The sequence below is a fragment of the Dendrobates tinctorius genome, unplaced genomic scaffold, assembly GCF_039654945.1.
Source record: "Dendrobates tinctorius isolate UK_male_01 unplaced genomic scaffold, ASM3965494v1 ptg000117l, whole genome shotgun sequence".
Lineage (NCBI taxonomy): Eukaryota > Metazoa > Chordata > Amphibia > Anura > Dendrobatidae > Dendrobates > Dendrobates tinctorius.
This window is the reverse complement of record NW_027361785.1, coordinates 1450548-1464058: the sequence shown is the minus strand read 5'-3', so window position 1 is coordinate 1464058 and position 13511 is coordinate 1450548. Positions and strand designations below refer to the sequence as shown.

General features: G+C 41.7%; 1 protein-coding gene across 4 annotated transcripts in view; it reads right to left on the bottom strand.

Moving 5' to 3' along the window:
* The window catches only part of CHST10 (carbohydrate sulfotransferase 10), a 90018-nt gene that overhangs the window by 4796 nt on the left and 71711 nt on the right, over positions 1 to 13511 (bottom strand). For 3 of the 4 annotated variants that reach the window (XM_073590470.1, XM_073590469.1, XM_073590471.1), the window contains exons 4-5: positions 6527 to 6758; positions 5449 to 5554 (exon numbers count right to left, since the gene is read on the bottom strand). In XM_073590470.1, the coding sequence (XP_073446571.1) occupies positions 5449 to 5554; positions 6527 to 6758 (338 nt within the window). The remainder of the gene's footprint in view (positions 1 to 5448; positions 5555 to 6526; positions 6759 to 13511) is intronic. The other variant, XM_073590473.1, reaches the window with a different exon arrangement.

Genomic DNA, 13511 nt, shown 5'->3' with positions numbered 1-13511 from the left:
TACCTCATCTGAGAGCAGAGAATTAGCAATATAAACCCCATCACAAGGCATATTATTCCAAATAAATTAATGACAAATATAACAAAAATTGGGACCTAAAACTTAACTTTTAATATATTAAAATTGACATATTTAGACACAACCTGAAAAAAGACGCACAAACATAGACACCCTCAATGGGTACCACAGACCGCATATATATAACCAGGGGAAGAGTCTTGAGGAGATCATTTGCATATTCCCAGTGCCTTCTGGGATAGGTGAAGAGTCTCCGCGAGCTCAACGATCACTGGGTTTTGGCCGTTGCAGCTAAAAAGAGGAAATCTGAAAACCGCGCGCCGATAGATTTTAGCTCATCTTTCATCGTTTTTAAGAAATTTCAAGATGGAAGAGGCCAGGAGCCATTTGGTGAGCTGCATTTCATGCTACATGTTCACAGACTTACCAGTGGAAAAGCCGAACTTCACATGCCACAAATGCAAGCTTGTGTCCCTGTTGGAGGAAAAGTTGTAAAATCTCGAAGAGAGGTTAGCTACGTTGAAGATCATTAAGGAAGGTGAAGAGTTCTTGGACAGAGCAGAATTATCTCTTCATGTTACAGAAAGAGAAGAAATTCGAAGTGCACCTGAAGAAACAGAGGAATGGAGACATGTGACCCAGAGAAGCAGGAGGATCAGGAGGCAGTCAGCACCCATACTGCTCAGAAACCAGTACCAGGCTCTCACGCAGGAAAACGATGAAGAAATACATCAGGATAAGACTTTGCCAACAAACAGCAACCTTGTACGCCTTCAGAGTCCTCCTGGATGGAGAAAGAAAAATGTTGTGAAGAAGAAACGGAGAGTGGTGGTCATGGGGGATTCCCTGTTGAGAGGAACAGAGGCCGCTATCTGCAGACCGGATATAACTTCAAGAGAAATGTGCTGTCTTCCAGGTGCAAAAATTAAAGATGTGTCTGACAGGATATCAGGACTCTTCAGACCTACAGATGACTACCCATTCCTGCTACTACATGTGGGGACAAATGACACCGCAAGAAATGACCTGGAAACCATCTGCAGAGACTTTGAAGACTTAGGCAAGAAAGTGAAAGACCTGGGAGCGCAGGTGGTCTTCTCTTCCATCCTCCCAGTGGATGGCCATGGAACAAGGAGGTGGAATAAGATTCTGCAGGTGAACAACTGGCTACGTCGATGGTGCCGACAGCAACGATTTGGATTTCTGGATCACGGAGTGAATTACTTATACGATGGACTACTTGCTAGAGATGGGGTGCACCTTACGAAGACTGGAAAGCATGTATTTGGAAGTCGCCTTGCTACACTTGTAAGGAGAGCTTTAAACTAGAACAACATGGGAAGGGAAGCAAAAGACCAGAAAAAGCCATACACCTGACAAATGCTATTGATAACTCTGCTATTAGAAGTGGAAAGGAAGAACAAAGACAAAAGAATCTAATTAATAAAAATATTGGAGAAAGAGAAACCAATCACAAACTAAAATGTTTCTATACTAATGCACAAAGCATGGGCAACAAACAAGGAGAATTGGAACTACTAACACAGGAAAAGAAATATGATGTCATTGGAATCACTGAAACTTGGTGGGACAATACACATGATTGGAATACAAGACTAGAAGGATACAACTTATTTGCAAGAAACAGACTTGATAAACGAGGAGGGGGTGTCGCATTGTATGTTAGAAACGCGTATATCTGCACAGAGATTGAAGCTTCAGAGACTGGAAGTTCTGTGGAAACTGTTTGGGTAAGAATACAAGGACAGAACAATGGAAAGGACACCATTGTAGGAATTTACTACAGGCCGCCTGTGCAAGCTGAAGATATGGATGAACTCTTTATGCATCAAATGGCCAAGTTCTCCAAAAAATATGACATAGTTGTCATGGGAGATTTCAACTATCCAGACATTTGTTGGGAATCTCTCTCAGGCAAAACTAACAGGTCAAGGAAATTCTTATCCTCTCTTGCTGACAACTTTATCTTCCAAAAGGTAGGGGAGAAAACAAGGGGAACTGCTACCTTGGATCTAATCCTTATAAACAGGGAGGAAATGGTTGAGGAGGTAAAAGTGGCTGGGACCCTAGGAGGTAGCGACCATGCTATTTTAGAATTTTGGATAACTAGAGGCGGAAGACCTGTGAAGACTCAGACATCAAGGTTAGATTTCAGAAAGGCAGATTTTAAGGGATTCAGAAAGAGAATTGGAGGGATCCAATGGCTGGATATCCTTAAAGACAAAAATGTCCAGGAAGGATGGGAAATCTTGAAAAATGAAATTCTCAAAGCATAGTTGTTAACAATTCCGAAAAGAGGGAAGAATAGGAAGCATTTAAGGAAACCAGGATGGATGAACACAGAACTTAAGCACATGCTAAAAAGGAAGAAAAAAATGTTTATAAAATGGAAAGAGGGAGGCATATCTAAAGAAGAATATAATGCTGTCTGCAGAACCTGCAGGGCACAAATTAGATTAGCTAAAGCTGAAAATGAATTGAGGCTTGCAAGAGATGTCAAAAGCAATAATAAAGGATTTTGGGGATATGTCAAAAGTAAAAGAAAAGTCAAAGATGCTATAGGATTTTTACAGGATGAAAATGATGAAATGGTAAGACAGGATATTGAGAAGGCTGAACTTTTCAATTCCTATTTTGCATCTGTTTTCTCTCAGAAAGGAAATGTAACATCAACTGTTATTCACTGTCCTATTAAGGGAATAGAAGAATCCAGGATATCTATAAACAGAAAGATAGTGAGGAAACACTTAGCTAACCTAAATGATTTCAAGTCTCCAGGTCCAGATGAATTACACCCCAGAGTACTGAAGGAGATAGCAGAAGAAATTTTTGAACCCCTCTCCATAATCTTTGAAAATTCTTGGAGAACAGGAGAAGTGCCAGAAGACTGGAGAAGAGCAAATGTTGTTCCTATCTTCAAAAAGGGGAAGAAGGTGGACCCAGGCAACTATAGGCCGGTGAGTCTGACTTCTATACCAGGAAAGATCTTTGAACAAATTATTAAAGAACATGTATGTCAATACCTGGATAAGAATGAAGTGATTAAACAGAGTCAGCATGGGTTTGTAACTAATAAGTCATGTCAGACTAACTTAATTTCCTTCTATGACGGTATCACTGATTGGGTGGATCAAGGAAATGCTGTAGATATAGTATATCTTGACTTCAGCAAAGCATTTGACAAAGTCTCTCATACAATCCTTATTGAAAAAATGACTAAGTGTGGAATGGACAAGGCAACTGTTAGGTGGATTCATAACTGGCTTGGTGATCGGACCCAGAGTGGTCATAAATGGCTGCACATCCAGTTGGAAGAATGTCTCAAGTGGGGTACCACAGGGCTCTGTCCTGGGCCCTGTATTGTTCAACATCTTTATCAACGATTTAAATGAAGGAATTGAGGGTAAACTGATTAAATTTGCTGATGACACAAAGCTGGGAGGGATAGCTAATACTAGAGAAGAGAGAGAGAGGATTCAAAAAGATTTAAATAAACTGGAGAAGTGGGCAGCAACTAACAGAATGGTTTTTAACAGGGAGAAATGCAAAATACTACATCTGGGCAATAAAAATGAAAAAAGCATATACAGAATGGGAGGAATAGGGCTTAGTGACAGCACATGTGAAAAAGACTTGGGTATACTAATAGATCACAGACTGAATATGAGTCAACAATGTGATGCAGCAGCAAAAAAGGCAAATGCAATTCTAGGATGTATTAACAGAAGCATACAGTCTAGATCACGTGAAGTCATTATTTCCCTCTACTCCTCTTTGGTCAGACCTCATCTGGAATATTGTGTCCAGTTTTGGGCACCACATTTTAAAAAAGACATCAACAAACTGGTGCAAGTTCAGAAAAGAGCGACCAGAATGGTGACCGGTCTGCAAACCCTGTCTTATGAGGAAAGGTTGCAGGATTTGGGATTGTTTAGTTTGCAAAAGAGAAGACTGAGAGGAGACTTAATAGCTGTCTACAAATATTTAAAGGGCCGTCACATTTTAGAAGGATCAACTTTATTCTCATTTGCACAAGGAAAGACTAGAAGCAATGGGATGAAACTGAATGGGAGGAGACACAGATTAGATATTAGAAAAAACTTTTTGACAGTTAGAGTGATCAATGAGTGGAACAGGCTGCCACGAGAAGTGGTGAGTTCTCCTTCAATGGAAGTCTTCAAACAGAGGCTGGACAGGCATCTGACTAGGATGATTTAGTGAATCCTGCTTTGAGCAGGGGGTTGGACCAGATGGCCCAGGAGGTCCCTTCCAACTCTACGATTCTATGATTCTATGATCTCAGTACTATACAGAAATATACTGATCCATTGACAAATTCTTAGTTATTAACGTATTCCTAGATGTTGCCTTATGATTTATCAATATCAAGTAATAAAATACGCAATAATTAAATAACAAGGTCTCACCCAATTCCCGTGCAGCTTACTCTGTGTGAGAGCACAGCAACTTCAATAGTTTGATTTTCTATAGTGTAGATGCAGACCACACCGTAATCTCCTGATGCATTTCCTCCTTAGAAAGGATTTATCAGGGTAGCTATAAACATAATTCATTGTTCCTTTGTGGTACATCTACAACACATCCCACCGCCGGCAGTGGTTTCCAGGGCATGCAGCATCTCAGACCAAACTGTCTGTGCCAAGATTAAATATGCGTGTACTGTGTAACAACACTTACGGCTGTCCCGGAGCATAATATACGGGCTTTGGACCGCATTATGGAGCGAATGCATCATTCAATAAGCGCTGCAATGATCCGCATGTCATTTCCTGCGCGTCCAACGAAAATGCCGATGTAATCCTGTGGAACGCAAGAATATCCACAGGAACACATTCACATCGGAACACCACTATTTAGCCAAGTATGTGAGAAACTAATGACGCATCGATATCAAGCGGAGGTGACTACTTAGCATATAAATATAGCGAATCTACTCCATATGTAAATCAATATGGGTACTATTCTGTTAGCCCATACCAAGGACAAGAGACCAGAAAAAGAATTTTAGGCAGGCTTTATCCAAGATACCTGGGAATAAAGAAAAAGATAGAAAAACGGTAAAAGCAGAAGAAGGACATTGAGGTCATGCATTTGCAGACAGAATAGTGCCCATGTTGATTTACAAATGGTGTTGATTCGCTATATTTATATAATTGCTAAGTAGCTTCATTGGTTTCTCAACTACTTACCTAAATAGTGGTGTTCCGATGCGAGTGTGTTCCTGTGGATACGCTTGCATTTCACAGGATTATACAGGCATTTTCACTGGACACGCCCAAAATAATGTATGCAGATCATGGCAGCACTTCCATTAAAAAGAAAGGCAAGAAAAAATATTTGGTAACAATTTTGCATTGTAAACACAGCTGTAAACCGCAGTAGCCATACCTCTCCTGAACATCTGACCTACTGTATGAAGATAGCCTAGGAAGGCCATTCTTTTCATGGTCGTGAACCACATTTTCTGGGATATCCTCAATCGATGAAAACGCCCCTGCAAAACAATGGAAAATGAGATATACAGTATATACATTTTTTTTCACCCTTTCAGTCAAATGATTAGGTTTACAAAGTGAACTCTATTATTTAATAACCTGGCAATTTTAGAATAGACATTTTTACATTAAAAGCAAATCTGAGAGTGAGACCAATCCAACGTATCTTTTGCTGCAATCCAGAGAAATCATAGTTTCTAATCATACATAATTGTAGCATCACACAGCCTTTTCCATAAAAGCAATTTTTCCATGGGAGAATAACTCAATATTTGTCTGTCTATGGTCCTTAGTATGGGGAAGTGATGTGCGCTTCTGCACATACTGTCATATGTGAGGGTATCAAATCTAAAAAATTTTTTTCTTCATTTTCATTGCACCATTGACATGTTGGGAGATTTTGCAAAACTAATGTAAATGAGAAGTGGGAAATGAATGTTGGAACCTGGTTTCAATGGGCAATGTCCTCCATACAGCGACAGTGGGGATGTCCTGCCTGTGCCAGAAGATATATGCTTTTCCCCAAAACGCTGCGGCATTTCATAGAAGATATAGATAGGAGATCCAGAGATGATGTCACTCCCAGCGCTGATGCAGGCGATTGACAAGTCTCTTGCTATGGACCTGTCACTCACTTGCAGCAATGCAGCACCAGATTTGTCTAGTCTCTGGCTGTAGTTCCTGGACAGATCTTTAAAATATATTTTTTTTCGGAAAAGCCAGAATGTTTCAGAGTAAAATACAACTGGCTGCAATTGTTCAGTCAGGCTGCGATTCATTCAGACCACGGGTTGGGGAATTAGGAATAAAATCACAGGTTCCATTTAAATCCACCATGGGCCAGTTTTCAAAGTTTAGAAATAGGGGACAACTCCTTTCATTTTTTTTTTTACTGAAGTCTGCTAAAATAAATATTCAATTTACTGGTCTTAGAGGTATATAGAAAATGATTTTAAATTGTTTACAATTACCATTTAAAACAATGAGAACTTTTTTCCACTGGGTATTTCCTACTTTAGGGGTCTGACAAAATAAGATTCTGTGCTTGTCAGAGACAAATATTCGATCCAACACAAACTTGGAAATGAAGGAATGTGAGACGTTCCTGAGATAGTCATTCCTGCATACACTTCTGAGCAGCTCCAGTCGTTCCTTGTGGATGAGATCAACGAGGGTCAGATTCTTCAACGTGTCCACCGTGGGCTGAAATAAATGATTACACATCTTACAACATTGCAGTTTCAGGACTACTTCCACATTCAGGCACAGGTTTAGAAATTACCACTGTTGTTCTATATGAGATATATGTACGGGACTGTATGGTTTCTGAAATACTGATAAAAAGAACATTTTTGGGAGAAAATATTAAAAGGAAAGAATATAATGAGGAGATAACAGTTTTGACTTGCTCAGTTTAGTAATAAAAAATATCTTAAAATTAAATTTGATTAAATTTGTTATATCAGCAATTTTTCCATTTTAGACTCCCCTTATTGGGGCATAGGTAAGGTAGGAGCAGCTCCTGGAATCTCCTAAAACATAAAGGTCATGTGTCAGTAGTGCTGGGCACACATCGGGTCAGGCCATGTTGTCTTCATAGGCCCACTGTGCCGTAGTGTGCACAGATGCAGCTCAGCCAGGCGTGCATGCAGCAAGGGAAAGATTATTATGACACCAGGAAAAGTTGCTTCTAATCTTTATTACTTCTCGTTAAACATGCTAGAATAAATATATAGGTGACCCTCCCTAGCGATGGATGGGCCCCTTTTAGTCTATGGAGCTAAAGAGGCTCATTCCTCTCATCTCATGACGCAGAACACACTACAGGTCTGTGTGAATGGACTTTCTGGACCATGTTTGCAACTTTGGGATATAAACTTTTCAAACACAGCTCTGCTATATTGTCATTACATGCATCTATATGCTGCACATACATAGCACTGTTGAGTACATGCTGCAAACACAGCTCTGCTCGTATGCACACACTAAATACCTTACCATTTCCAACCTCAGTTGATATTAGAGGTGTGAATGCATGTAGTGAACACATAGCAGAACTGTGTTGCCCGACCTGTGAGTGAGTAAAAATAATAGGCATAAGAGACATGGATTTAACCCCTTAGCGACAGAGCCAGTTTGCAGCTTAATGACCAGGCCAATTTTTACAATTCTGACCACTGTCCCTTTATGAGGTTATAACTCTGGAACGCTTTAATGGATCCTGCTGATTCTGAGATTGTTTTTTCGTGACATATTGTACTTCATGTTAGTGGTAAAATTTCTTCGATAAGTCTTGTGTTTATTTATGAAAAAAACAGAAATATGGCAAAAAAATTTAAAATTTTGCAATTTTAAAACTTTAAATTTTTATGCCCTTAAATCAGAGATGTGTCACATAAATTTCTTAATAAATAACATTTCCCACATGTCTACTTTACATCAGCACAATTTTGGAAGCAAAATTTTTTTTTGTTAGGAAGTTATAAGGGTTAAAAGTTGACCAGCGATTTCTCATTTTTACAACAAAATTTACAAAGCCATTTTTTTTAGGGACCACATCATATTTAAAGTCATTTTGAGGGGTGTACATGACAGAAAATACCCAAAAGTGGCACCATTCTAAAAACTAGACCCCTCAAGGTGCTCAAAACCACATTCAAGAAGTTTATTAACCCTTTAAGTGCTTCACAGGAACGAAAGCAATGTGGATGGAAAAAATTAACATTTAACTTTTTTTTGGAAAAAAATTACTTCAGAACTAATTTTTTTTATTTTCACAAGTGTTAAAAGAGAAAATCAACCACAAAATTTGTTGTACAATTTCTCCTGAATACGCCGATACCCCATATGTGGGGGTAAACCCCTTTTTCAGCACACGGCAGAGCTCGCAAGGGATGGAGCACCGTTTGACTTTTTCAACGCAGAATTGGCTGGAATTAAGATCGGATGCCATGTTGCGTTCGGAGAGCCCTTAATGTGCCTAAACAGTGGAAAACTCCAACAAGTGACCCCATTTTGGAAACTAGACCCATTAAGGAACTTATCTAGATGTGTGGTGAGCACTTTGAACCTTCAAGTGCTTCACAGAAGTTTATAACGTAGAGCCGTGAAAATAAGAAATCCATTTTTTTTTCCACAAAAATGATCTTTTCGCCCCCAAATTTTTATTTTTACAAGGGTAACAGGAGAAATCATACCCCCACAGTTATTATGCGATTTGTCCTGAGTACGCTGATACCCCATATGTGGGGAGGAACCACTGTTTGGGTGCATGGGAGAGCTTGGAAGGGAAGGAGTGCCATTTTGGAATGCAGACTTTGATGGAATGGTCTGCGGGCATCATGTTGCGTTTGCAGAGCCCCTGATGGGCCTAAACAGTGGAAACCCCCAACAAGTGACTCCATTTTGGAAACTAGACCCATGAAGGAACTTATCTAGATGTGTGGTGAGCACTTTGAACCTTCAAGTGCTTCACAGAAGTTTATAACGTAGAGCCGTGAAAATAAGAAATCCATTTTTTTTCCACAAAAATGATCTTTTCGCGCCCAAATTTTTATTTTTACAAGGGTAACAGGAGAAATCATACCCCCAGTTATTATGCGATTTGTCCTGAGTACACTGATACCCCATATGTGGGGGAGAACCACTGTTTGGGCGCATGGGAGAGCTCGGAAGGGAAGGAGTGCCATTTTGGAATGCAGACTTTGATGGAATGGTCTGCGGGCATCATGTTGCGTTTGCAGAGCCCCTGATGAGCCTAAACAGTGGAAACCCCCCACAAGTGACCCCATTTTGGAAATTAGACCCCCTAAGGAACTTATCTAGATGTGTGGTGAGCACTTTGAACCCCCAAGCGTGTCACAGAAGTTTATAAACGCAGAGCCGTGAAAATAAAAAGTCTTTTTTATTTCCACAAAAGTGATTTTTTAGACCCCAATTTTTAGACCCCCAAAGTTGGTAAATAGTGGAAACCCCTCAATTCTTGCTCCAACCCTAACCCCAACACACCCCTAACCCTAATCCCAACCCTAATCCCTAATCCTAATTCTAACCCTAATCCTAGTTCGCCCTAACCCTAGCCCAACCCTAGCCCTAACCCTAGCCCAACCCTAACCCTTAACCCTAGCCCAACCCTAACCCTTAACCCTAGCCCAACCCTAACCCAACCCCTAACCCTAGCCTAACCCTAGCCTAACCCTAGCCTAACCCTAACCCTAGCCTAACCCTAACCCTAGCCTAACCCTAGCCTAACCCTAGCCCAACCCTAACCCTAGCCCAACCCTAACCCTAGCCCAACCCTAACCCTAACCTAACCCTAACCCTAACCTAACCCTAACCCTTATGGAAAACTGAAAAAAAAAATATTTTTTTTATTTCATTATGTGTGCCTATATAAGGGGGTGATAAACGGGGGGGGTTATGTACTATTTTTATTATTTTGATCACTATGATCGTTAGTGATCAAAATAATGAATGGAATCTGCCAGCCGGAGCCAGCAGATTCCCGGCGGGCGCACTGCGCATGCGCCCGCCATTTTCAAGATGGCGGCGCCCATCGGATGACGCCGGCGGGCGCGGGACCACCGGGAGGGGACGGAGGACAAGGGAGAGGTACCGGGAGGGGACCGGGGGGATCGGGGACCCTATTTCTCTATCCTCTGATGTGCGATCACATCAGAGGAAAGAGAAATTAAATGTAAAATCGCAGCTTTTTTTTTGCGGTCGCCGTTATAGGGTTAATAACGGCGATCGCAAAAGCGGGGTCGGCAAAAAACGACCCGATTCATGTTCTCTGGGGTCTCGGCTGCCAGGGAGAAAATCCGACACTGGGGGGCGCTATTTACTTACTCCACAGCGCCGTGAATTAACGGCGCTGTGGTTTAAGTACCCTTAATTACCGCCGTTAAAAGGCGTATCGGCGGTCGTTAAGGGGTTAAGCAATGAGAAAATATCAGACCCTATAGGAATTGCTGTGGATACAATGCACTGATGTAAAATACTGATCTTAGTATTCCCTGTCATGGGCAGCCCATTCTCCAGACCTGAACCCCATTGAAAACCTCTGGAATGTTATCAAGAGGATGATGGATAGTCACAAGCCATCAAACAAAGAACTGCTTACATTTTTGCGCCAGAAGCAGTGTGAAAGACTGGTGGCAAGCATGCCAAGACGCATGAAAGCGGTTTTTAAAAATCATGGTTATTCTTATTCCACAAAATATTAATTTCTGAACTCTTCCTGAGTTAAAACTTTAGTATTGTTGTTTCTAAATGATTATAAACTTGTTTTCTTTGCATTATTTGAGGTCTGGAAGCACTGAGTTTTCTTTATTTTCATGACTATGAAAATTGTAGATTCACTCTGAAGGCATCAAAACCAGGGCTATGGAGTCGGTAAGCCAAACCTGCGACTCTGACTCCTCAATTTCCCTTACTCCGACATATATTGCTTATATTTAAGTGAAAAATTTATTGTAGTACAATGTGAACATCAGACATTTAATCATTTTTATGATACAATAATCAAGATATTTAAAACATAATATATATTTATTGGAATACAACTTTAAACACAAGCTTGCGTGACGTCACACTGGAAGCAAGGACGAGGGCGCAGAAGAGGCACAAAACCAATGCGTTTCAAGGGAATACTTCCCTCTTCATCAGGAACCCTGGTTTTGTGCCTTTTCTGCGCCCCCGTCCTTGCTTCCAGTGTGACGTCACACAAGCTCCACCCCCACCACTCGCCGTGCCCCTCTGCGTAGCTTCCGGCCGGAGCACGCGAGGTGCCGGCGTCTTCCACGTGGAGCCGCAGCAGCTGCAGGATCAGCGCTCCAGCCGAGCACCATCACCCAGCCTACCTCACCGAGCACCAGCCACCCCAAGTAAGTGCACCAACCCAGCACTTCGTTTCCACAGCTGGCCTAGCCTGTCATTCACCCACATCTACCACACAGGGCCTGAGCGCCAACCGCTCTCCATCTGGATCAACTAACAATCACTAGCAGGTTCACCTAGCCCAGCACCTCATTCCATCAGCGGACACAGACTGCTACTCAGCTACCCATCTATAACCTTAATTCAGCGCTTCACTTCCAGCAGCGCTCCTAAGGAATCAATCATTTAATACTGCAATTTATACCATTGCACAGTAAGTGCAGCTTCCAGTTACTTAACTATTATCTCTACCTCAGGCCAAACTTGTCATTGTTACTTCTGTCACGGCTATATCCCCAGTTAAGAATCAGATTATTCTGGATCTAAAATCACCTAAATCTGACATCGGTATCATTCACCATTGGACCTAGACATACTCAAGTGAGTACCACCTGTCCAGGTAGCAGCTTGCTACCTTTTCTATTGGTCAGTACAAACCTAAAAATTCTTACTACTTTATTCTAGTACTTGGTTGAAAACCCTTTGTTGGCAATGACTTCCTGAAGTCTTGAACTTATGGACATCACCAGACGCTGTGTTTCCTCCTTTTTGATGCTCTGCCAGGCCTTCACTGCGGTGGTTTTCAGTTGCTGTTTGTTTGTCGGCCTTTCTGTCTGAAGTGTAGTCTTTAAACGGAATCTGTCACCCTTTTTTTGGCCTTTCAGCTGCCGGCATAGACATCGGGGGCTTATCTACAGCATTCTGTAATGCTGTAGATAAGCCTCCGATGTAACCAGAAAGAGAACAAAAACACGTTATAGTATACTCATGGAGGTGGGCGGTCCGGTCCGGTGGGGCGGCGGGGAAGCCAGCGCCATATATTCTAAACCATGTAAGTGCCCTTCTCGGGAAAATCATTGACTTGTATTAGCAACGGATGGCAGCACATTTCATCCGTCGTCCGATGGATCCGTCGGAAATTTTTTTGTCCGTCAGCCGGAGACGACGCACAAAGGAACGTTTTTTGTCTCCGTCGCCGTCTGTCATCTGCTAGAATGGACGCCTATGGGCGACGGATCCATCGTAGTCTGTCACATGACGGAATCCGGCGACGGATTCTGTTTTGTTTTTTTTAACTGAGCATGCTCAGTTTACCTCTGGTTACTGGTGTCAGCTGATGGGACAACTGATCCCATCATCAGACACCTACAGTACTACTACGAACTGCAGTGAAAGCAGAAGCGGCGGATGGGAGTATTCATCTGCCGCTCCTGCGCTGAATATAAATAAATAATAAAGAAAAAATGGGGTGGGTCTCCCCCTATTTTTGATAATCAGCCAGACGAAACTCACAGCTGGGGCTGCAACCCTCAGCTGTCAGCAAGGCTAGTTATCAAGACTAGAGGGGTTCCCACGCTTTTAATTATTTAAATAAATAATTTAAAAAAAACGGTGTGGGCCCCCTCTGGTGCTAATAAAAATATGGATCTCTTATAGCCTACATATTGTAATATATTGTTTATATGCTTTGATATAGTGTGGTCTCTAGACCAAGGGTGGAATGTATTGCAAATATGAAATATGGTTGTTTGAATCCAAACGCTATATATTGCAATATACTACGGTGTAATAACATTAATGATGAACTTTGATACTGAGCCACAAAGCGTTTGATCTGTGTTAATACCGTAAGACAAGGTTGATAAGGTTTATTGCTCTTTGGTCTTTGAAGCGGTGTGTTTCAAAGATTCATTATCCTGATTTACACACACAAGTGACCACTGTGATATTCGCTTTGACTGAATACTTTCTCTTTACTATACCCTGCCAATTGGGGGGTGGTTGATGGGAAGGAGCTTTCCAACTAAAGGTACTGTCACACTAAGCGATATTGCTATAACTTGTGACGTTATAGCGACATTGCTAGCGACATCGATGTGTGTGATACTTACTTACAACCCGCTTCCCCGCTGGTTATCGCTGATCGCGAGAACGTCCAGGACTGTTTCTCGTCGTCAGCTTCCTGCTGGGCTTCCTGTGGAGAGACGACCATGGAGCCCGGGGGGGGGTGGGGGGAGG